This window comes from Macaca nemestrina, chromosome X (assembly GCF_043159975.1).
Source record: "Macaca nemestrina isolate mMacNem1 chromosome X, mMacNem.hap1, whole genome shotgun sequence".
NCBI lineage: Eukaryota > Metazoa > Chordata > Mammalia > Primates > Cercopithecidae > Macaca > Macaca nemestrina.
The window spans coordinates 69,565,442-69,591,482 of record NC_092145.1 but is presented as its reverse complement, the minus strand read 5'-3'; the positions used below and the strand labels follow the sequence as shown (position 1 = coordinate 69,591,482).

The 26,041-nt window shown below is 39.7% G+C and overlaps 2 protein-coding genes across 5 annotated transcripts in view; one reads left to right on the top strand and one right to left on the bottom strand.

The window, feature by feature from the left end:
- Nucleotides 1-8,594, top strand: part of LOC105483650 (apolipoprotein O like) — a 96,774-nt gene extending 88,180 nt beyond the window's left edge. The window contains exon 9 of the mRNA XM_011744619.2: nt 474-8,594. Within this exon, the coding sequence (XP_011742921.1) occupies nt 474-481 (8 nt within the window). The 3' untranslated portion in view covers nt 482-8,594. The remainder of the gene's footprint in view (nt 1-473) is intronic.
- Nucleotides 1-26,041, bottom strand: part of LOC105483648 (spermidine/spermine N1-acetyl transferase like 1) — a 131,188-nt gene that overhangs the window by 1,302 nt on the left and 103,845 nt on the right. For 2 of the 4 annotated variants that reach the window (XM_071088876.1, XM_071088878.1), the window contains exons 2-5: nt 23,445-25,466; nt 19,967-20,018; nt 11,618-11,698; nt 10,809-10,910 (exon numbers count right to left, since the gene is read on the bottom strand). In XM_071088876.1, the coding sequence (XP_070944977.1) occupies nt 10,809-10,910; nt 11,618-11,698; nt 19,967-20,018; nt 23,445-25,145 (1,936 nt within the window). In that variant the 5' untranslated portion in view covers nt 25,146-25,466. Of the gene's footprint in view, nt 1-10,808; nt 10,911-11,617; nt 11,699-19,966; nt 20,019-23,444; nt 25,559-26,041 lie in introns of those variants that run through there. The other 2 variants (XM_011744613.3, XM_071088875.1) reach the window with 2 other exon arrangements.

Here is a 26,041-nt window from a genome sequence, read left to right as displayed (position 1 = left end):
CATTTTGGGAGGCCAGGGCAGGAGGATCACTTGAGCCCAGGAGTTCGAGACCAGCCTGGGCAACACAGACTCTCTTTCTACAAAACATAAAGAATTAGCTGAGTGCTGTGGCACCTGCCTGTAGCCCCAGCTACTTGGGAGGCTGAGGTAGGAGGATTGCCTGAGTGTAGGAGGTCAAGGTTGCAATGAGACGTGATCACACCACTGCTCTCTAGCCTGGGTGACAGAAAACCCTGTCTCAAAAACAAAATTAAAAAAAAAAACAAACATATAGCCATGTAATAACTTGGCTTATTCAAACCTTGAGAGGAAGTAATAAAATGTTTTTCTAATCTGTGACTGAGTGTTCACTGCATGAAAGAATATCTAGGATAGTGATCAAACTCATTAAGTAGCAATAAGTTACATTAACTAAAACACCATATGTATAGTAAAATCTTGTCTCCTTAAAATATGTCATTTTAATTTTTAAGGTATTTAGAAGTATCGTTACAGGAAGTCAGGGATCCCGAACGGAGGGACCGGCTGAAGCTGTGGCAGAAGAACATAAATTGTGAAGATTTCATGGATGTTTATTAGTTCCCCAAATTAATACTTTTATAATTTCTTATGCCTGTCTTTATTGCAATCTCTAAACATAAATTGTGAAGATTTCATGGACTCTTATCACTTCCCCAGTCAATACTCTTGTGATTTCCTATGCCTGTCTTTAATCTCTTAATCCCATCATCTTCATAAGCTGAGGATGAATGTCACCTCAGGACCCTGTGATGATTGCGTTAGCTGCACAAATTGTTTAAACAATATGAAATCTGGGCACCTTGAAAAAAGAACAGGATAACTGCGATGTTCAGAGAACAAGGAAGATAACCTTAAGGTCTGGCTGCCTGTGGGCCGGGTGGAACAGAGCCGTATTTCTCTTATTTCAAAAGCAAATAGGAGAAATATCACTGAGTTCTTTTTCTCAGCCAGGAACATCCCTGAGAAAGAGAATGTGTTCCTAAGGGGAGGCCTCTGAAATGGCCGCTTTGGGAACGTCTGTCTTTCATGGTTGCAGATAAGGGATGAAATAAGCCCTGCTCTCCTGTAGCACTCCCAGGCCTATTAGGACAAGGAAATTCTCATCTAATAAATTTTGGTCAGACCAGTTGTCTGCTCTCAAACCCTGTCTCCTGATAAGATGTTATCAATGACAATGCGTGCCCGAAACTTCATTAGCTATTTAAATTTTGGCCCGGTCCTGTGATCTCGCCCTGCCTCCATTTGCCTTGTGATATTTTATTACCTTGTGAAGCATGTGATCTCTGTGACCCACACCCTATTTGTACACTCCTTCCCCTTTTGAAAATCATTAATAAAAACTTGCTGGTTTTGCGGCTTGGGGGGCATCACAGAACCTGCCTACATGTGATGTCTCCCCCGGACACCCACCTCTAAAATTTCTCTCTTTTGTACCCTTTCCCTTTATTTCTCAGACCAGCCAACACTTAGGGAAAATAGAAAAGGACCCACGTGAAATATTGGGGGCTGAATTTCCCCAGATATCTGGCGCCCACGTGGTCTTTCTTTTTTCCCAAGTGCATGTGGGAACCTGAGTCCCTTTGGTAGGTGCGGAGAAACGTCATCAGTTTGGTCCACAGTTATGTATGTTCAACTCCCTGACGACTGGTGAGTAGTCTGTATATGGTCCAGGTTAACTGTGGGTCATGTGGAGTCTAAACATCATGTTTATCTCTGCTATATTAAACTCTTATTAAAACAGGGCAGTGTTCGAGTGCCTATGGAAAATATAGTCACTCTAGTCAGGGCAGTGGAAGAATACTGTCCTTGGTTTCCTGAAAAAGGAACCTTAGATGTAGAAATATGGGATTGTGTTGGTGCAACATTCTGGGAACTGGTCTCCACAGGAAATTATGTTCCTGTCACTGTTTGGGGTGATTGGGCCTTGGTACATGCTGTCCTGATGACATGCCAATCTCGTGACCCCCTACAGTTACCACAGTTTTCTGAATCTGACGACCCTCCACCTCTTCCTCAACCTTCCTCTCCCGCACAGCCTTCATTATCTGATCAGCCTCTCCCTTCGTCTACTCCTCCCCCACCTGACGATGTTGAGAATTCAATGTCTAACTCTGGTGACTTTAGATTACAGTCACCTCCGACGATCTTTTCTTTTCATGAAGAGCCGGTACTTGTAGCTCCTGCGCCCCGACTCACACAGCCCAGGACCATATATATGCTAATTCTTCTCTTTTCAAATCTCTGGAGTCACCTAATGGCTCTGGGACCAAACTACAACTTACCTATAATTCTGCAGGCCCTCCCCTGTCCTCTTCAGCCCCTCACCCTCCTGTCGTTTTGGTTCCTCAACCGGTCGCTTTGCCATCCATTCAGCCTGCTTCCCTGTACCCTTCTTCACACATGAACGCCAGTAATCACCAGTATACTTCTGCTCCTTCTGCTCCCCAATGCCCTTTTCTCACACTCTCATTCCAGTCCAACCCTCTCACCCTCAGTTCCCCTTATCTACACATGCTTTTCCTGTCACTTGTATGCCAACTCCATCTCAGATGCCTACTCTTGAAACTTCAATGCAACGCTTATTATGCCAAAACAAAGAAACAAGTGGATTAGACGCGTGGACTTATCCGGTCGCTCTAGACCTGTAGCAGGACGAGCCACAGACAAAACTCCTCGGACACTGGATTAAAGAAGGAAGAGGTTTTTTATTGGGCCGGGAGCATCAGCAGATTCGCGTCTTAAGAGCCGAGCCCCCCGAGAAAGAGATATTTGGCCTTTTTAAAGGCTTACAACTTTAAGGGGTCCACGTGAAAGGGTCATGATAAATCGAGCAAGCGTGGGAAACGTGACTGGGGGCTACATACATCAGCTAACAGAACAAAAAGTTTTATAATGCTTTTTTCATACAGTGTCTGGAATTTACAGATAACACAAGTAGTTTAGGCCAGGGGTTGATGTTATTATTATTACTTTGTTTAGCTCCTAGGGCCGGGTGGTGGTGCCAAGGTTGTCTGGCTATTTATCTTACTTTTGTTTCTCTCTCTCTTTACTCCTGTCTTGTGAACTAGGCAAGGTGGGGGGAAGAGGGCAGCATGAGTAATAGTGGTCTCCTTCATTAGACCCACCTAACTTCCAAGGGGTACAAATGCGTCATTATGTACCTCTTAATCTTACCTTTTTAAAAGAATTTAAGGATGCTTGTACTCAGTATGGTCCTACTTCTCCTTATGTTAAAATGGTATTACACACTTTTTGTACAGAGGTCACTTTGCTTCCTTTAGACTGGCAAAAGCTGTTCTGACCCCATCTCAGCATTTACAATTTTGTACTTGGTGGTCAGAAGAGGCTCGTTTGCAGGCTCAGCTAAATTGAACTAAATTGAACTAGTTACTCAGGCTCAGCTCACAGCCTCTGATAGTTTGTCTGATTCTTATGCCCAATTAAACTTTGATGCTTTTACCACAGAACAAGTAACAAAGGTGTGTATGAGAGCTTGGGATAAATTACCTGCTCCAGACCAAGCTCCTGTTTCTTTTACCATGGTTAAACAAGGTCACTCTGAATTATACCCTGAGTTTTAGCTAAATTACAAGATGCTTTTGAAAATTCTGTCTTTGATGAGCGTGCTCAAGGTATTCTCCTTTGTATGTTAGCTTTTGAAAATGCAAACCATGAGTGTAAAATGGCCATGCATTCTGTCCAACAACAAAATTTACCTGATCACGAGGTGTTGCCTGCATATATTAAAGCTTGTGAAGGCATTGGATCAGACACCCACAAAGCTATTCTGTGGGCACGGACATGAAGGACACCAACCAAACTGGTCCCACTAATTCTTTTCTTGGAGCCTGCTATAATTGCAGTCAACTTGGTCATACTCGAAAAAATTGCACTGTTAAAAACTTAAAAGCAGCCAAGCCAGCTCAACAAACACGACCAAATGCTGCTGCTACTGTTTGCCCACATTATCGCAAAGGTAAACATTGGGCCAGTAATTGCCACTCTAAAGATAGATGTAGATGGAAATCCCCTGCCACAACACCAGGGAAACGGGGAGCGGGGCCAGTCCCAGGCCCCAATATCAAATGAGACGCTTCAGACTCAGACCAATGTTGCTTTTCTGCTTCAGGTGGTCCCAATGCAACCCTCAGCACAAACAAATTTACCTACAGCCAAACCAAATGGGTCCCAGCCTCTCCTGTCTCAGTACAATGCTTGTCCACCTCCGCAGTAGGGGGCGGGGTGGTCGATCTCTGTAGTACTATTCCTCTAAATTTACTACCTATCTCTTTGCCTTTAATTGTCCCCACGGGGGTCAATGGCCCTTTACCTCAAGGTTCGGTGGGTCTGGTGTTAAGGTAGGGCATCCACCTCTGCTAAAGGTATCATCATTTATACTGGTCTCATTAATTCTGATTCTGTTGATGAGATTAAATTAATCGTGTCTGCCAAGGTTCCTGTTTCCATTCCGGATGGTGAGTCAATTGCTCAATTGCTTTTACTACCTCATACCATTTTAAACAAAGGAGATAAGACACGTAGCCCTGGGATGGGCTCTGGCAGTTAAAAGGCCGCTTATTGGATTAATGCAATTTCTAAACAACAGCCCACCTGCACCGTACACGTTCAAGGAAGAAAGTTTGAGGGCCTAGTAGATACTGGAGCTGATGTTTCTGTTATTTCCTCTAGTTTATGGCCTTCCTCCTGGCTTAAACATCCCACTAACATGGGACAAGTAGGTGTTGGAAAAGCTGAGGAAGTTTATGACAACACATTTGTCTTGCCTCATACTGGCCCTGATGGTCAAAAGGGTACAATGCAGCCTTATATCAGGCCAATTCCCATTAATTTTTGGGGTAGAGATTTACTGGCACAATGGGGGGCTGAAATTAATGTTCCACATAACTCTTACAGTGCTCTCAGTCAGCATATGATGGAAAACATGGGGTTTGTTCCTGGGCTCGGTCTCAGTCCAAAGCATGAAGGGATCACTAAACCCCTCCCAGTTACTATAAAAGAAAACAGGGCTAGTTTAGGTTATCCTTTTTACTGGCGGCAGCTGCCACGCCTCCTGATCCTATCCCTTTCCAATGGAAATCTGACACACCCGTTTGGATTCAGCAGTGGCTGCTTTCTAAAGAAAAACTGGAGGCTTTAACTCAATTGGTTTCTGAACAGTTACAACTTGGAAATGTGGAACCTTCTCTTTCCCCCTGGAATTCTCCTGTGTTTCTAGTAAAAAAAAGAAATCAGGCAAGTGGCGGATGGTAACCGATTTAAGAGCCATTATAATGCCATAATTAAACCTATGGGTACTGTCCAACCCGGCATGCCTGCTCCGGCTTTAATACCTAAAAATTGGCTTCTCATAGTTATTGATCTTAAAGATTTTTTTTATATTGCTTTACATAAATCGGATTGTGAAAAATTTGCTTTTACTGTACCATCTATCAATAATCAGGAGGCTGCAGCTCATTATCAATGGAAAGTACTTCCTCAGGGAATGCTGACTAGCCCTACAATCTCCCAGGTTTATGTTGGACAAGTGCTTTCACCAGCTCAAGCCCAATTTCCCCAGGCCTGTATTCTTCATTTTATTGATGATATTTTAATTGCTGCCCCCACTGAGACATAATTAATTGACTGTTACAAAATTTCGAGCCGCCATGTTACAGAGGCTGGGTTACACATCGCTCGGGATAAAATTCAGCAGACCACTCCTGTTCAATATTTAGGAATGGTGGTCGATAAACAACATATTCAACCTCAAAAAGTTCAAATTAGGAGAGATTCTTTGAAAACATTAAATGACTTCCAAAAACTTTTGGGTAACATTAATTATTTAAGACCTGCTTTAGGTATTCCGACCTATTCGCTGTCTAACTTGTTTTCTATACTGCGGGGAGATTCCAGTCTCCGCGGTCCCAGGACTTAGACCGCTGAGGCTTTACTAGAACTGGAATTCGTAGAGGAAAGAAACCAGACCGCCCAGTTATCTAGAGTACAGCCGTTTCAGCCTTTTCAACTTCTGGTTTTTGCTTCATTACACTCCCCTACTGGACTAATAGTTCAACATAATGATTTAGTGGAGTGGTGTTTTCTTCCTCATTCTGTGTCAAAAACTTTGTCTGTTTATCTGGACCAAATAGCCATATTAATTGGACAGGCTCGGTGTAGAATACTTCAAATTTCTGGATTTGATCTGAATTTAATTGTAGTTCCTTTCAATTGACTCGAAGTTCAAACCGCCTTTCAACATTCCGTAGTGTGGCAAATTCACTTGACTGATTTCATTGGCGTCGACAATCATTATCCAAAGAACAAATTGTTTGATTTTATAAAGATGACGTCTTGGGTGGTCCCTCGATTAACCAAAGATCAGCTCATTCCTGAGGCCGTTACAGTGTTCACTGATGGCTCCAGTAATGGCAATGCTGGTCATGTAGGCCCTACAGACAAGCTTCTTTCTACCTCTTATACCTCTGCTCAAAAGGCAGAGTTAATTGCTGTGATTACTGCCTTACAGGATTTCCCCAAACCTTTAAATATTTTCTCTGATTCTGCTTATGTTGTACATGCCACTAAAAATATAGAAACTGCTACTATCAAACATATTGATAATTCTGAATTGGCTTCTTTATTTTCAAGGTTACAACAGGTGTTTCGCCAACTAGACACCCTTTCTATATTACACATGTTAGATCTCATACCACTTTACCAGGACCCATGTCTGCCGGTAACCATAAGGTCGACTGTTTGATCTTTTGCAACCCAAGAAGCTCAGGAGTTCCATAATCTCACTCATGTCAGTGCTGCTGGATTAAAAGATAAATTTGCTCTTACCTGAAAACAGGCTTAGTTTATTGTTCACAGCTGTCCTCAGTGCCAAGTTTTTATACTTCCAAATCAGGAACCTGGCATTAATCCCAGAGGCCTAACTCCTAATGCTTTATGGCAAATGGATGTAACTCATGTTAGCTCCTTTGGCAGACTGTCATATGTACATGTTTCTGTAGATACCTTCTCAGGTTTTATCTGGGCTACTTGCCAAACAGGGGAAGGCATGGCCCATGTTAAAAAACATCTGTATTCTTGCTTTGCAGTTATGGGGCTTCCATATCAAATAAAGACAGACAACACCCCCGGATATGTTAGTAAGGCTTTTGATTTATTTATGCAACAGTGGGGATTTCCCATATTACTGGAATCCCTTACAATCCTCAGGGACAGGCTGTGGCGGAACGGGCCAATCACACTTTAAAAACCCAATTGTCCAAAGAGTCTGAACAGCAAAAACATGATTTAACTACCCCCCACTCCCAATTATATTTGGCATTGTTTACATTTTTTAAATGTTCCTAAAGATAATAATCTAACTGCAGCCGAATGCCATTATACAGGCAAAAAATTCTCCCTAAACGAAGGCAAGCCAGTGTTATGGAAAAACTCCCAAATTAATACCTGGGAACCTGGCATAATTATAATGTGGGGAAGAGGATATACTTGTGTTTCACCAGGAGATCATCAATCCCCTGTCTGGGTACCCACCAGGAGACTCAAGCTTCGGGTGAATACTGACAACGAAAACCACATGGAAAAGACGTCCATGTCAGAGACCGCCCTCAGACGTGGTGAGATCTGTGCCAACTCCTCAGAAGCAGGCACACCAAATCACAATGGGTCTGGTTCAGTCCTCCCTGATGGCAATGGAGACCCATCTAACTAATCCCACTTCTCCTGATTACCTTTCTTTTTCTCCTTACAAACCTAAAAATCTCACTATTTCTATTAGCCTGAAAATAACATCCCTCTGTTCTCTTCCTCCTTCAGCCCTCAATCTCACTTACGCTAGGTTTTATTTAATGATTCTCCTCCTTATACTTTCTGTCTCACCAGTTTCCTCTCGCACTGATTTACCTGCTACACAAAATTATTCTTACTGGACTTATGAACCTTTTCCTCCATTTATTAGACCTCTCACCTGGATTGATGCTTCTGCAGAAATCTACACTAACAATAGTGTGTGGATGCCTGGAGCTACAGATGACCATTGCCCTGCTCAACTAGGAGAAGAAGGCACTGCATTTAATGTTATCATGGGTTATAAATACCCACCTCTGTGCCTCGGACATGCACCTGGTTGTATCCATCTAGAAACTCAAGTCTGGGCTGCTTATCTTCCGGAGAGATCAGTTACAGAGGAACCGGGACATTTGATCTCTGGCCTCTCCCTTTCTACTTTAAAACAAATGAAAGGGGGAGTAATGGGAGATATCCCATACTTTCAATATAAATCTGCAGGAAAACCATGCCCTAAAAATTTTGAGGGCCCATCTAAAACTTTAATTTGGGAAGACCGTTAACTCACATGCAGTCATATTAAAAAATGACTCATATGGTTTAGTAATAGACTGGGCACCCAAGGGCTATTTAAAAAACAATTGCTCCTCTGGCGGAAAGGAATGCCTGGAGGCTACTTATTTTATTTCTTATTGGGAGAACAAGAATCATCATTCTACTTTGCATAGGAGGTTCAGCTCATTCTTTCCCTTAAAATGGGAAGATAAAGGCATTACCCGCCCCCCTCCCCCAGGCCTTGTATGATACTCCCCATTCTGAGCCTAGAACACCCAGAACTTTGGAAATTGGCTATTGCCATGTCTGGACTGCGAGTATGGGAAGGGGAAACTATTCTGTTTGTTGTTCCCGCTACCGCCCCCATCTCTCAGTATCAACGTAGATCTGGACATTCTGCTTTACTTACTTCCAACCTGACTGTTCCCATACAGAGTTGTGTTAAGCCTCCTTACATGCTGTTAGTGGGAAATAACAAAATTTGGATGGACAATCAAACTGTCCAATGCATTGTCAGTTATACACTTGTATTAACTCCCATTTTGACTCTAGGAAAAGTGTAATGTTGGTTCGAGCTCAAGAAGGAATCTGGATTCTGGTAACTTTGCCCAGACCTTGGGAATCCTCCCCCTCAATACATTTAATTAATGAAGTGTTACAGCAAATTCTAAAAAGATCTAAGAGATTTGTTTTGACTTCAATCGCTGTGATCATGGGCCTAATTACAGTTGCTGCACTGGCCAGCACTACCGGAATGACATTACATCAATCTATTCAAACGGCTCATTTTGTTAATAATTGGCAAGCCAATTCCACCCAAATGTGGAATTCTCTTCAAGGCATTGATCAAAAATTGGCTAATCAAATTAATGATTTAAGACCGTCTGTTAATTTGGCTTGGAGATCGGGTAGTGAGTCTCGAACATCACATGCAAATGCAGTGCGGTTGGAATACCTCTTCTTTCTGTATCACCCTGTATTCCTATAACAAGATTGATCATTCATGGGAAATGGCCAAAGGACACCTTCTGGGTAGGGAAGATAATTTATCATTGGACATAACTAAATTAAAGAAACAAATTTTTGAAGGCTTTCAAGCTCACTTATCCATTGTGCCTGGAGCTGAGGCCTTAGATCAGATGGCAGAAAATCTTTATGGACTAAACCCCACGACTTGGGTTAAGTCTATTGGGGGCTCAACTGTAGTAAATTTTGGAATTATGTTTCTCTGTTTAATCGGCTTGTCTTTAGTGTGCCAGACCAGTCAAAGAATCCTGCGTCAAAATTGAGAGAATGAACAAGCCTTCATCGCCATGGCACATTTATATAAAAAGAAAAGGAGAGATGTTGTGGGAAGTCAGGGACCCTGAACGGAGGGACCAGCTGAAGCCGCAGCAGAAGAACATAAATTGTGAAGATATCATGGACATTTATTAGTTCCCCATATTAATACTTTTATAATTTCTTATTCCTGTCTTTACTGCAATCTCTGAACATAAATTATGAAGATTTCATGGACTCTTAACAATTCCCCAATCAATACTCTTGTGATTTCCTATGCCTGTCTTTACTTTAATCTCTTAATCCCATCATCTTCATAAGCTGAGGATGAATGTCACCTCAGGGACCCTATGATGATTGCGTTGACTGCATAAATTGTTTAAACAATATGAAATCTGGGCACCTTGAAAAAAGAACAGGATAACTGCAATGTTCAGAGAACAAGGGAGATAACCTTAAAGTCTGGCTGCCTGTGGGCCGGGTGGAACAGAGCCGTATTTCTCTTATTTCAAAAGCAAATAGGAGAAATATCACTGAGTTCTTTTTCTCAGCAAGGAACATCCCTGAGAATCAGAATGCGTTCCTAAGGGGAGGCCTCTGAAATGGCTGCTTGGGGAATGTCTGTCTTTTATGGTTGCAGATAAGGGATGAAATAAGCCCTGATCTCCTGTAGCACTCCCAGGCCTATTAGGATGAGGAAATTCTTGTCTAATAAATTTTGGTCAGACTGGTTGTCTGCTCTCAAACCCTGTCTCCTGGTAAGATGTTATCAATGACAATGCGTGCCCAAAACTTCATTAGCAATTTTAATTTCACCCCGGTCCTGTAATCTCACCCTGCCCCCATTTGCTTTGTGATATTTTATTACCTTGTGAAGCATGTGATCTCTGTGACCCACACACTATTCGTACACTCCTTCCCCTTTTGAAAATCACTAATAAAAACTTGCTGGTTTTGCAACTTAGGGGGCCATCATGGAACCTGCCTACAAGTGATGTCTCCCCCGGACACCCAACTTTAAAATTTCTCTCTTTTGTACTCTTTCCCTTTATTTCTCAGACCAGTCAACACTTAGGGAACATAGAAAAGGACCCACGTGAAATATTGGGGGCTGAATTTCACCCAATAAATATCATAAATTTTAGTTTTACCTTGGTAAGCTCGTGTGACATAAAAGTCCTCTAGGTAAAGTACCTTGCCAATCCATGAGTCGTATGTAAAGTAGTACATGGCAAATCCAACAGTCAATTTGCCTAGGAAGGGAGTAGAAAGGGTGTAGAAAGGTTGTGTTGAATCTTAGCCAGTTCTTTACCCCCAAATTGAATGTCTTTTGGTCTTTGTTTAACTATTAAAGTAATAAATGCTCATTGAAAAAAAATAACAGTACAAAAACTTATAGTGTAGAGGACTTAAGTCCTTTAAAATATAACCTTTAAGATATAAGCCTTCTTTTTATAGTGTGGTGTACGATCTTCCAAAAAATTTTAGCTGGGCACAGTGGCTCATGGCTGTAATCCCTGTGCTTTGGGAGGCCAAGGCAGGAGGGCCAGTTGAGCTCAGGAATTTGAGACCAGCCTGGGCAACATTGTGATACCCTGTCTCTACAAAAAATAATTTTAAACCAGTTGGACATAGTGGCACATATGTGTAGTCCCAGCTACTTGGGAGGCTGAGACACTTGTGCACAGGAGTTTAGTTGGAGGCTGCAGTGAGTCATGATCATGCCACTGCACTCCAGCCTGGGTGACAGAGCAAGACCCCGTCTCTTAAAAAATTATAATAATAATAATGCTTATACAAACATAAGTACATACCATGCATATTCTTTACCAAAAAACTGGGTTTATACACATTCTTTTCTCTTCTGCTTAATAGTAATTATATGCTGCAAAACTGTACTATTTTTCAGCATGGAAAAAATATATTCCAGATTAAACTGGAGAAGAAAGATTTACTCTACCTGATGGTTTTTGTTGCTCATTTACTTCTGCAATCAGGCAGTAGAAAAGGGGATTGTCCCCAAAGCCATCTCTGAGTAAATCTGAAATATCAATTCATATATAGTATGTCAGAAAGTTTACAGCAGAGAAGGATATGGTGGATAGGAAGCACTAGGAATTTATCCACCTGGATAGCAATTGTATTGACAGAAACTAAAGTGAGTATTTTGGAACTCTGGAGTTTATCTGAACATTTGCAACTTACAGGAGACAGCCTGACTGGTCAACTGCAGTTAATTTGGATCAAATTCAGCCATCAGTGAGGTGGCAGCTACCCAGTACTCAACACCATCTACTCCATGGGAACAGCAACCTGTATTTCTGTAGCAGTTTGCTGGAACCAGGGTGATCAATAAACATCTTGTCCTCAAAATACTGAAGTTCTGTGTTTTGACTGTGTATTGTTACTCTGATCACTGAGGTGAGGACTTGGAAACCCCCACAAGCTGAAGTGGCTTCCAGGAGATTTAAAGGAGCTGCCTTGTTTTGTGAGAGATTTGGGAATTAAAAACATATATACGGGGGAATTTAGAAAGTTACCATGTGTGACTAGATAAAGACACAGAGGGGACCTGAGAACACATTAAGCTGTCAACTCAGGCTGATTTGTGACACAGAGACACCCTGTAATGCTTTAAAATAAACTCCATCAAATCCTGGGGGAAAAGGATAATCTGATTTCCAAAGTTACCATAGTATTAGTTTCAAAGTCTAGCTTTCAACAAAGATCACAAGAAACGATGGTCATTCAAAGGAATAAAATACATTAACAAAAAACATACCTGAAGAAAGCCAGATGTTTGACTAAATAACTTAAAACATCTGTCTTAAAGATGCCCAAAGAGATAAAAGAAGACATGCACAAATACAGGAAAAAAATATACAAACAAAATAACATAGATATAAATTTACAAAAATCCTCCCCCTAACATTCTGAAGCTTAAAAGTATAATAACTGAAATGGAAAACAAACAAACAAACAAAAAAAACTATACTGGAGGGGTTCAAAGACACATTTGAATAAGTTGAAGAAAGAATCCGTGAACTTGAAACTAGGCCAGGTGAAATTATTGAGTCTGAAAAACAGAAAAGGGATGAGGAAAAGTGAACAAAGCCAAAAGTGTCTGTGGGACATCATCACCATTAAGTGGAACAGGATATATCTTGTGGGACAGGAGAGAGAGAGAGAGAGAGAGAGACAGAGAGAGAATGAGAATGAATGAGAATTTGAAAAAATAACTGCTGAAAACAAAATTTGACATAAAACATGAATCTACAAATACAAGAAGCTTAACAAACTCTAAGTAGGATACACCCAAAGAAATCCACACCAAGACACATTATAATGAAAGTCTCAAAAACCAGACAGAGAATACATAGCAAGAGAAGCAATTTGTCATATATGAGGGTCCTCAATTAGATTACCATCTGATTTCCTGTCAGAAACCTTGGAAGCCAAAAAGCAGTTGATTGATATTTAAAGTCTGAGGAGCGGGAGGAGTGGGGACTGTCAGCTAAGAATTTTATATCCACCAAAACTGTCCTTCAAAATGACGGAGAAATTAAGACATTCCCAGACACCCCTTCCCCGCCCCCGCAAAAAAAAAAAAGAAACTGTAGGAATTCATTACCATTAGACCTGCCCAAAAAGAAATGCCAAAAGGAGTCTTTCAGGTTGAAATGAAAGTAATCTAGACAGTAACTAAAAGTTGCATGAATAAAGATTTCTGGTAAAGACAGATATATGAGCAATTATAAGAGGTAGTATTGTAATTATGTTTATACAGTTGACCCTTGAACAACATGGGTTGGAACTATGCAAGTACACTTACACATGGATTTTTTTTCAAACACAAATCAAAAACAATATTCATTGGAGGAGAAACCCACATATACAGAGGACTGACTTTTCATATATGTGAGTTCAGTAGGACTCACTGCGGGACTTGAGTATGCATGGATTTGGGCATATGCAGTGGGTCCTGGAACCAATCTCCTGCATATACTGAGAGATGACCCTAACTCCACGTTTTGTTTTCTACATTGTCTGAAAGACAAATGGATAAAAATAATTATTATTTTTTATTTTTTTGAGACAAGTCTTGCTCACCCAGGCTGGAGTGCAGTGGCATGATCTCAGCTCACTGCAATCTCTGCCTCCTGGGTTCAGGCAGTTCCTGTGCTTCAGCCTCCCATATAGCTGGGACTACAGGCACCTGCCACCATGCGCAGCTAATTTTTTTTAAGTATTTTTAGTAGAGATGGGATTTTGCCATGTTGGCCAGGCTAGTCTCAAACTCCTGGCCTCAAGTGATCCACCCACCTCAGCCTCCCAAAGTGCTGAGGTTACAGGCGTGAGCCACCATGCCCAGCCTAATGTATGTTATTGGGCACACAATGTGTAAAGATGTAATCCCTGACATCAATAACAGAAGATGGGGACAGAGATATATATAAGAAGAATTTTTGTATGCTATTGAAGTTAAGTTGGTTTAAATCAAAATTAGATTGTTGTAACCATCAAATATCCCCATGGTAAACAAAAAAAGTCTATAAAATATACACATAAGGAAATGAGAAGGAATCAAAATGTTTCACTACAAAAATAAAACACAAAAAAAGGACTAATGGAGGAAAGTAGGGACAACCAAAAGCTTTAAGGCATATGGAAAACAGTTAAATAGTACAGGCGAGTCCTTCCTCATCAGTAATTAAATGTAAATGGGTTAAACACTCCTGCCAAAACACAGAGATAGCCAGAATAGATTAAGGAAAACAAACAAACAAAAAAATGATCCAAGTATATACTGTCTACAAGAGACATACTGTAGATCCAAAGTCACAAATACGTTGAAAATGAAATGATGGAAAAATATCTTTCATGCAAATAGTAACTAAAAGAGAGCTAGGGTGGCTATACTAGTATCAGACAAAATAGACTTTAAGTCAAAAACAGTTACAAGAGACAAAGTACATTATGAAATGATAGAGGGGTTAATTCACCAAGAACATATAACATTTATAAATATACATGCATTGAACATCACAGCTCCAAAATATATGAAGCAAACACTGACAGAACCGAGAGAAGTACACAGCAAGACAATAATAGGAGATTCAATACCCCACTTTCAGTAATATATAGGACAACCAGACAGAAAAGTAGATGACTTGAACACTATAGACCAATTGTACCTAACAGACATATACATAAAGTTCTATCTAACTACAACAGAGTACACATTTTTTTCCCTCAAGTACACATGGAACTTTCTTTAGGATAGATACATTAGGTCACATACCAAGTCTTAATAAATTTTAAAATGTGAAAATCACACACAATATTTTTTCTAATGACAGTACAATGATACTAGAAATCAGCGGGAAAAAAATTTGAGAAATTTACAAATATGTGGGAATTAAACAACACACTGTACACAACCAATGGGTCAAAGAGGAAAGTATAAGGGAAATAGGAAAACATTTAGATGAATGAAAATGAAAACACAACAAACACGCTTACGAGACGTAGTGAAAGTAGTGCTCAGAGGGAAAATTATAGCTGTAAATGCCATTTTAAAAAATGATCTAAAACAATAATCTAACTTTATGCCTTAAGGAACTAGACAAAGAAGAGCAAACTAAGCCCAAAGCTTGCAGAAAGAAGATAATAATAAAAATTGGATAGAGATAAAACAGAGGATGGAAAAACATGGAGAAAATCAATGAAGGTTGATTATTTGAAAAGATCAACAAAATTGACAGCTAGACTGACAAAGAGGATGCAAATAATTAAAATCAGAAAAGAAAATAAGGACATTACTGCCAACACTACAACATTAAAAGGGAGTATACAAATATTATGATTTATATAACAACAAATTAGAAAACTTAGAAGAAATGGACACATTCCTTCAAACATGCAAATTACCTAAACCTACTTAAGAAGAAACAGAAAATCTCAACAGACCTGCAAGACTTTGAATCAGTAATCAAAGATCTCCCAACAAAAAAAAGTAAGGAACCAAATGGCCTCATCAGTGGTGAATTCTACCAAACATTTACAGAATAATTAATACCAGTCTTCCTCTAACTCTTCCCAAAAATTTAAGAGACGGAAGCACTTTATAATTAATTCTGTGAGGTCAGCATTACTCTGATTCCAAAGGCAGTCAAAGATATTAGAAGAAAGTTACAGGCCAATATTCCTTAATAATATAGGTTAAAAACTTCTCCACAAAATTGGAAATTGAACCCAACAGCATATTAAAGGGATTATTCACCATAATCAAGTGTGATTTATCCTAGGAATGTAAGGGTGCAGCAACATAAGAATATCAATTTAATACATCATATTAATGAAACAAAGGGGGAAAACCCACAAAATCAAATCAATGAATGCCAAAAAAGCATTTGACTAAAGCGCAACACTTTCAAGATAAAAGTTTTTATAAAACTAGGAATAGAGGGACATTCCTCAACATGATACAGTGTACTTATGAAAACGACATTACACTTAATGTTGAATGACTGAAAACATTCCCCCTTAAGATTAGGAAGAAGGCAAAGATGCCCACTTTCACCACTGGTATTCAACATTGTACTGGAAGTTATGGCCAGAGCTATTAGACAAGAAAAATAAATAAAAACCATTCATAGGCAAGGCCCAGTGGCTCACGCCTGTAATCCCAACACTTTGGGAGGCCAAGGCAGGTGGATCACCTGAGGTCAGGAGTTCGTGACCAGTCTGGCCAACATGGTGAAACTCCATCTCTACTAAAAATACAAAAATTAGCCAGGTGTGGTGGCATGCGCCTCTAATCCCAGCTACTCGGGAGGCTAAGGCAGGAGAATCGCTTGAACCTGGGAGGCGGAGGTTGCAGTGAGCTGAGATTGTGCCAGTGCACTCCAGTCTGGTCAAGAGAGCAAGACTCTGTCTCAAAAAAAAAAAAAAAAAAAAAAATCCATAGTAGAAAGGAAAAGCTAAAACTATCTCTATTTGCAGATCACATGATTCTATATAGTGAAAATTCCAAAGAATCTAAGAGAAATCTTCTAGAGCTATAAACAAATTCAGCAAAGTTGCAGGATACAAGATCAACAAACAAAAATAAGTTGTGTTTCTATATAGCAGCAAAAAACAAACCAAAAAATAAATTAAGAAAGTAGTACCACTTACAATAACCCCTAAAAGAATTGAATACCTAGGAATAAATCTAATCAAGGAGGTTAAAAACTTGTATACTGAAAGCTATAAAACATTGCTGAAAGAAACTGGAAAAGATCCACAGAAATTAAAAAAAAAAAAACCTATATATGCATAGGAAGACAACATTGGTAGGATGCCAATACTATTCAAAATGATCTACATATTTAATGCAGTCCCTATTAAAATTCTGACAGCCTTTTTCACAGAAACAGAAAAGCTGATCCTCAAATTCATATGGAATTCCAGGGGGCCCTGAAGAGCCAAAACAATCTTGAAAACAAAAAATAATATTGGAGGACTCACACTTCCTGACTTTGAAACTTATTACAAAGCTACAGCAATTAATACTGTAGGGTAGTGACAAAAGGACAGACATATAGACCAATGGAACAGAATAGAGACCTCAGAATCAAACCCTCACATATCTGATCCATTGATTTTTGACAAGGGTGCTATGACCATTCATGGGGAAAAGGACTGTCTTTTCAACAAACAGTACTAGAGAAACTGAGTATCTATATGCAAATAATGAAGTTGGACCCTTAACTTCACAGCATGTACAAAATGTAACTCAAAATAGATCAAATACCTCAACATAAGTGCTCAATCTATAAAACTCTTAGAAGAAACATGGAAAATCTTCAAGACATTGGATTTGGCAATTATTTCTTGGATATAACACCAAAAGCACAAATGACAAATGAATAAATTGGACTTTATCAAAAACAAAATACTTTGTATGTGAAAGGACAATATCAAGAACAAAAAGGCAACCCATGGAATGGGAGAAAGTATTTGGAAATAACATCTGATAAGGAGTTAATATCCAGACTATATAAAGGACTCCTACAATTCAACAACAACAAAAAACCAACTCAATTCCAAAATGTGGAAATATCATAAATAGACACTTCTCAAAGAAGATATACAAAGGGTCAATAAGCACATGAAAAGGTGTTCAACATAACTAATCATTAGTGCAATGCACATCAAAACACAGTGAGATAGCACTTCATACAGACTAGGATGGGTATTACAAAAAAACAAAAATAAGTGTTGATGAGGATGTGGAGAAATTAGAACTCTTGTGCTTTGCTAATGAGAATGTAAAATGATGCAGCTGTTGTGGAAAACAGTATGGAGACTCCTCAAAAAAAAAAATTATCATATGATCCAGAAATCCACTTCTACGTATGTGCCAAAATAATGAAAGCAGCAACTCAGACAGATATTTGTACACCAATGTTTCACAGCAGCATTATTCACAATAGCCAAAATTTGGAAACAGCCAAAATGTATAAAAGGATAAATAAAGTTATATATATATATAATCACATTTTATATATACACAATGGAATGTTATTCAGCTTTGAAAAGGAAAGAAATTCAGATACAGGCTACCACTTGGATGAAACTTGAAACATTATGCTAAGTGAAATAAGACAGACACACAAGGACAAATATTACATGTTTCCAGTCATACGAGGTACCTAGAATAGGCAAATTGGTAGAGATGGAAAGTAGAATAGTAGTTATGAGAGCCTAGGGGGAGGTGGGCTGGCAATGGGGAGTTATTGTTTAATGATTACAGAGTTTCAGGTGGGTGATGGAAAGGTCTGGAGATGGATAGTGGTGCTGGTTGCACAAAAATGGATGCATTGAATGTCACTGAATTATACAGTTACAAATAGTTAAAATGATATGTGTATTTAATCACATTTTTTAAAAGTTTGCAACAATAGGTAAGAGTAAACAAAAATCAAATCTCTCACTGGCCTCTATACAAGTACATAAGGACATTTTAAGATAAAAACAGGACTGAGGACATTATGAAATTACTGCAATTTAAATATATACTGAAATCCTAAGGCAGGATGCTGGAGTATACAAAGTATTTTAGTTATGACTGTTACATATTACCCTGAGCAGTATTTTTCTAACTACAACGAATAGTGTAGGGGCATTATCTTAACATAGTACAGATTGAGTATTCCTTATCCAAAATTCTTGAGACCAGAAGTGTTTTGAATGTCTGATATGTTTTTGATTTTTAAAATATGTCATTATATACTCAACAGTTGAGCATCCCTAATCTGAAATCTGAAATGCTCCAATGAACACTTCCTTTGAGTGTAATGCCAGTGCTCAAAACGTTTCTGATTTTAGAGCATTTCAGATTTCAGATTCTCAGGTTAGGGATGCTCAATTTGTTATGCTGCTTCAGTTTGAGTACTGCTTTCATAGAGTGTACATTACTTTCAACTTTGTATTTCTTACTATTTCTTTTAAGCCAACAAAATTACTATTTAGTTAACATTCTAGTGGTGTTAATTGTCAAGTATAAGAACATAAGTATCATCACATAAGACGACTGATCCATGATCTATGCGGTTCAGGGTTCTATTTCTGACCGAGGCACTAAGACTCATTTGTTAGGGCATGGTGCAAAAGACTCCACAAACATCCCAGAACTTCCTTCTGAATCTGTCACCCAGTATTATAGTGAAACCATTTATCTCCTTGGTAGAATGTTCTCAGTTTATTACATGCATTCTGAAGTATTCAACTTCAGGGAGTTATCCTTCATCAATTCTTCTAGATTTTGATAACTGTCTTCACCTAGTCTTTGCCATTTGTAATTTTATATACATTAATAATCTTTTCATCTTCATATTTACTCCCTAAAATGTTCTAATTCTTCACAAATCACTGGCCTATCCTATTAATCTTGCTATCGACATGTAGTAAATACTTTGAAAATATTTTAAATCATTTTGCTTTTATCGATTTCATTGTATCAAGCTACTACCAACATACTGGGTGTTAAATTATACTTTTTTGACCAGTAACGCTCCTCATTTTACATTCTGAAAACCAGCTGGTCTATTGCAGCTGTAAAGGTGTAAGAGCTCTTAAGTAACAATTTTGTACTAAAAATAAGGAAAATAAAATAGTGGAGCTCTGACAAAGCTATCAAATGTATGTCCTGTACATGCTAGTAATGGTGTCATCTTTGTGTACCAAGAGCAATAGCTTCCACATATCTAAGTAGTACTGTGTGTTTTTTTTCTTGCTCTGAAAATACCACAAAGTATCTTACCAGCTGCTGTTAACTCCATTGCATCTAGCATGCTTTCACAGGCAGCCAATTCCTGTCAAAGTAGATAAAACCTTCAGTTTATGATTTAGCAATAAATTATTAAGATGATAATCATCATACAATTTGTATTAAACATTTATTGACATGTGATATCCTGGGCAGTGTTAAAAGTTAGTCAGACTTAATCCCAGTCATCTAGAAACAAAATCTAAAACAGTAATGCAACAAAAGGATGTATAAATATTATTAGAGAGATTAACTATGTTGATACCTCACACATATGAATGTCAATTATCCAGATTAGTAACCTTGAATGCAGCCAGAAACTGGGAAGTAAAGCAAAAAATGTTACTGAGCATTCAAGGCAGCTGTCATAAAGTTTATGTATTATGAAGCTCATAGGCTTTACAGAGAAGTCTCTCAGGTGTTTGCCTGTGAGATGTTTTTGCCATTTTAACTTGAGGCTTTTTTATTGTGGCTTTTTACTATATCATGTTTTTTGTTTGTTTGTTTGTTTTTTGTTTTTTGTTTTTTACATATTCAGGTTCTTTTCCTTCACGGTTTATATCTCATGCTTGGAAAGCAAAAGGTATTCACTCATTTTCTTTTTAAGATCATAATATTAATAATTGATTTGTTCAACTTTTTTTGGTGTAAGAAGTTAGGTAGAATTTCACCTTTATCTTTTCCTCCCAATTATCCCAACAGCACTTACTGAATAACCCATCCTGGATGACTCGACATGTCCCTTTTATCATATACTACATCCCCATTTACAGTCATCCCTTTGTATTCATGGGAGATTAGTTTCAGGACCTGCTCCCTCAGCCCCAGGATACCAAAATCTGAGCGTGTTCAAGCCCCTTATATAGCAGAGTATTTGCAATACCCTATGTGTATCCTCTCATATACCTTAAATCATCTCTGGATTACTTATAATATCTAATACAATGTAAATATTATGTAAATAGTTATACTGTATTGTATAGGGAATAATGACAAGAAAAAAGTCTGTACATGTTCAGTACAGTTGCAATTTTTACAAATATTTTCAATCCATGGTTGTTTGAATCTACAGATGTAGAAGCCATGGATACAGAAGGCTGACTGCATACTTAAGAGAACTTCTGGGCTCTCCTTTCTGTCCCATTGATCTATCTGTCCACTAGTTACCATAGTATTTTAATTACTTACAGTTTTATAATATCTGGTAGAGATCATCTCCCCTCATTACTCTTCTTTTTTGGATTTTTAAAATGTTTCTATGTGAAAATTTGACTGGAATTGCATTAAACTTTTAATGGAAATAAGCTTTTAAAATACAGGAGAACAGCAAGGACCAGATTACATAGAGCATTAGTAAGAAGTTTGGATTTTATTCTCAAGACAGCCAGAATCTCAATGGAATTTTAAGCATTTTGACTGCTGTGTAAAGAATGGATTGATCAGGGAGGACAATATTTATGTTGATACCTCCCCTAAGACGCTGTAAGCTCCTTGAGGGTAGAGACTGTAATCCAAGAATCCTTATATCTTTTATACTACTTGGTGTATAATCTTCCCCTAATATGCATTCAATGTTTGTACAATGAAGAAAAATAAAATATTAATACTACTCAGCACCATCTGTGGTTCACCAATGGTCCAAAACCACACTTTAGGGACCACCACAATATAAAGCTTTAGAAATTCTGGTAAGCAAGAAGTTATGGCTGCCTGGCAATGAAATGACTAGGCTCCCAAATAATGCTGTGATGTGGTGATTGAGAAGAGTATAAAATGAGTTCATACAGAGGATACTTGGAATGGAACAGTCAATAAAACCTGCAATATATTCAGCTAAGCAATTACTGTGGTTCAAACTCTAATAAACTCCTCTGCAAAGAGAGACTGTTTTGCAAACTTAGCAATGAACAGGAGTTAGGACAAATGGACATAAAATATTAAGAAGAACATAAAACTCAAAGCCAATTAATCATTATATACATGTATGTGAGACAGTAAGTAATTTAGCTTTTCTATTATTTTTCCACAATGAATACTCATTAAAATTACTCCCAATAAACATCTTATGTATTATCAGATACATGTGACAAATTAAAAAGTAAATGTGGCCAGAAACCCTACAGATAGTTTCACTGAAATGGGGTGATCTAGTGATGTATTATTCCCTTGGTGATGACAATGGGCATTGCTTGGAAAGCTAGGAAAAGTACATTTGTCCAGGTAAAGAGATCATCATTCAATAATAAATTTATTAATTGCCAACCAGGTGTCAGATGCTAGAACTACAAAAAACTCTTTTAAAAATGTTTTCTACCACCTGGAAGAATGTGAATCTGTAATAATCTGTTGGGCATAGTATTTTGATAGGTTATCTAATCATTCAGATTAATGCCAGTTAGAGAAATGATGTAAGAATTTGTGGAAATGGAATAGAATGTAAGCCATAAAACGACAGATAACCCAGTTCTTACAGATCTGTAACCAGGCCTAGAATCACTTCCACAGGTGGATTTCACTAGAAAACTATGGGTATTTTATTTTGACCATTAAAACACACTCTCCAAAGGGAACACAAACTTGGCCTGATTTAGACAAGATTTAAATATATTAGTAAGGATATTAAAACATTTTCGTTACAAAACACTTATGAGGTCTGCATATCTATAATCTGTGCCTTGCTCCAGCCACATATTTACTCCATAAAGAACTTAGTCTACCGCTTTATATGGAATTGTGTAGGTTGTCCATCACATAAATGAGTGCTTTCAGCACCACAGAACTTCAGCACAGTAACTGTGAACTACTAGATATTTTATCCCCTTTAATCAACTGGAATGATTTCCAAGGAAGCCATTCAAATAAACATTTAAATGAGAAATATGTAACCCAGCTGCTTGGCTCCTGAGGGCTGTCTGTGGCTGGGCTTCAGTGATCAATGAACTGTCTGAGAATGTATGGAAAATTTGTTGCATGTGACTATTGTTTTTTGGGTTAGCTGATCATCAGTTTCAACAAGTAGGTGTGGCCTTAGAAGCAATGAGACTCCTACTCCAAAATCTTTGCCACTAAAATATGAAATTCTATCATTGGTGGGTCATTTGTTTAAGGTAAGCATTTCTTTTCTCTAAGATACTCTTTTAAAGTTAAAATTTCCCCAGGAAACAGAACACATTCAGTCCCTAAAATTTCCAGGAATTGGTTCCCCTATAACTTTTTGAGCCCCTTACTATATGCCAAGCAATTTATGTGTAATCATTTTATGTTACTGTCTCATAACAACAGTCTTTTGAGATATATATTGTTATAATCTTAATTTTAGATGCAGAAAATGAAGAGTAAAGAGGTTAAGTAACTACCAGAGGTTATGTACACATAACTAGCAGAGGCAGAATTCGAACCCCAACTATGCCTCTCTTACTCTTTCAGCCCTACACTAATGCCGTGAGGCTCCATGTAATAAAAATGGGCTTACTTTAATCAGTCGCAAAATTTCTGGGCAGTCTCCAGCCTCTGCAGGTCTTATTTGAAAATAATCCATGCTTGTCTGCCTCATGCCCATTTGGCTCACACTTGGCTGGCTCCTGCCTGGTTGACTCAGGCCTGGTTGGCTCAGTACTAATTGGTCCAGCTCTTGTTGGCTCCGGCCTGGGTGACTCGGCCCCGGTTCCCATATGCCTGGATGACCCCTGCCTGGATGGCTCATGCCTGTTTGGTTCTTTCTTGATTGGCTAGTGCCTGGTTGTCTCATGCCTAGTTGGCTGGGGACTTGCTGGCTCATGCCTGGTTGCCACATGCCTGGTGAACTCATGTTTGGTCGGCTCCGGGCCAGTTGGCTCGGGCCTGTTTGCCATGTGACTCGTTGGCTTGTGCCTGATTGGTTGGTGCCTACTTGTCTCATGCTTGGTTGGCTCCTACCTGACTGTCGCCTGTCTAGTTGCCACGTCACTGTTTGGCTTATACCTGATCGGTTCGTGCCTGCTTGGCTCGTACTTGATTGGCTGGGGCCTGATTGGCTTGGGCCTGGTTGAGATGGGCCTGGTTGGCTTATGCTTGCTTTGCTCAGGAATAGTTGGTTCAGGCTTTGTGGCCACATGCCTGGTTGGCTCCTGCCTGGTTGGCTCCTACCTAATTGCCACGTGCCTGGTTGTTTCATGCCAGGTTGGTTTATGTCTGGTAGGCTTGTACCTGATTGCCTTATGCCAGCTTGGCTCATGCTTGGTTGTTTCATATCCACTTGGTTCATTTCATATAGGCTTGCACTCAGCTGGTTCATGTTCAATTGGTTCACACCATGTAAGCTTGGGCTTGGCTGGTTTATACCTGTTTGGTTGGAATCTGATAAACTTGATTGGTTTGCACCTGGTTGGCCCATCTCTGTTTGGTTCTTACATGATTGGCTAGTGCCTGGTTGCCTCATGACTGGTTGGCTGGGGACTTGCTGACTCATGCCTGGTTGACTTGTGTCTGGGTGGCTTGGGACTTGCTGCCTCATGCCTGGTTGACTCATGTCTGGGTGGCTTGGGACTTGCTGACTCATGCCTGGTTGACTCATGTCTGGGTGGCTTGGGACTTGCTGGCTTATGCCTGGTTGCCACATGCCTGGTGGACTCATGTTTGGTTGGTTCAGGACTGGTTGGCTCAGCCCTGTTTGCCATGCGCCTGGTTGGCTCAGGCTTATTTGGCTTGTGCCTGATTGGCTGGTGCCTACTTGTCTCGTGGTTGGTTGGCTCCTACCGGACTGGCTGTCTAGTTGCCCCACCACTGGTTGGCTCATACCTGATTGGTTCGTGCCTACTTGCCTCATGCTTGATTGGCTGGGGCCTGATTGGCTTGGGCCTGGTTGCGATGGGCCTGGTTGGCTTATGCCTGCTTTGCTCAGGACTAGTTGGCTCAGTTCTTGTTGCAGCATATCTGGTTGGCTCCTACCTAATTGCCATGTGCCTGGTTGTTTCATGCCAGGTTGGTTTATGTCTGGTAGGCTTGTACTTGATTGCCTCATGCCAGCTTGGCTCATGCTTGGTTGTTTCGTGTCCACTTGGTTCATTTCATGTAGGCTTGCACTCTGTTGGTTCATGTCCATTTGGTTCATACCAAGTGAGCTTGTGCTTGGCTGGTTTATGCCGGTTTGGTTCGAATCTGATAAACTTGATTGATTCGTGCCTGATTGGTTCATGCCCTGTTGATTCCTGCTTGGTTGACTAAGGATGGGGTGGCAGATGATGGGTTGGCAGACAACTGATTGGCTGATGGCTATCTTGATGGAACAGGATCCCTTAACTGTAGTGCTGTGGTGGGAGGTTGTTGGCTGTGGCTGTTTCCAGTTCTTCTCAACTTGATTCGCCCACTTTGAGATACCCCTCTATCAAGGTGGGAATTGGAAAAAGAGAGGACCACCTCAGGAAGGTTATTAATGCCTCCGATTTGCTGGAGTTGACTTCACCAGCGACCACAGCTGCAAGCTTGGCTGAGTTTCAGGTTGTCATCTGGCCTTTCCCTGCCGAAAGCGGGGAAGTAAAGGGAAGAAGAAAATGATCTTGGAGGAGTATAACCACCAGCCTGCCCTTGCATGGTCACTGCATCATAGTGCTGAAGTCACAATGCCGGTATCAAAGTGCCTACGTGCTCCCCCGCGTGGTGAGGGAGGGGCAAAGCAGGGCTCGCTTGACCACTTTATTTCATCGTCTCTTAAGAGCTTAAAATGGTGAAGCAAGAGGCTGGAAAGAGTCTCAGAGCTTATGCTTGGCACTCCCAAGAGTCCCCGCTGTTTTAGCCAATTCAAAGAAACTTGCCCCAACTCCCCTCCCTTTCCCTACATCCCATTCCTCAAATAATTCAATTCCTATTTCCGTCCTGATTTTTCACTTACACTGGAAACTAGTCCCAGTGAAGTGCTCAAGTCTGGAATGCAGATAATACGTCTTTAAAAATAATAATAGCTAGGCTGGACGTGGTGACTCACGCCTGTAATCCTAGCACTTTGGAAAGCCGTGGCGGGTGGATCGCCTGGGGTCAGGAGTTCTAGACCAGCCTGGCCAATATAATGAAACCCCACGTCTACTAAAAATACAA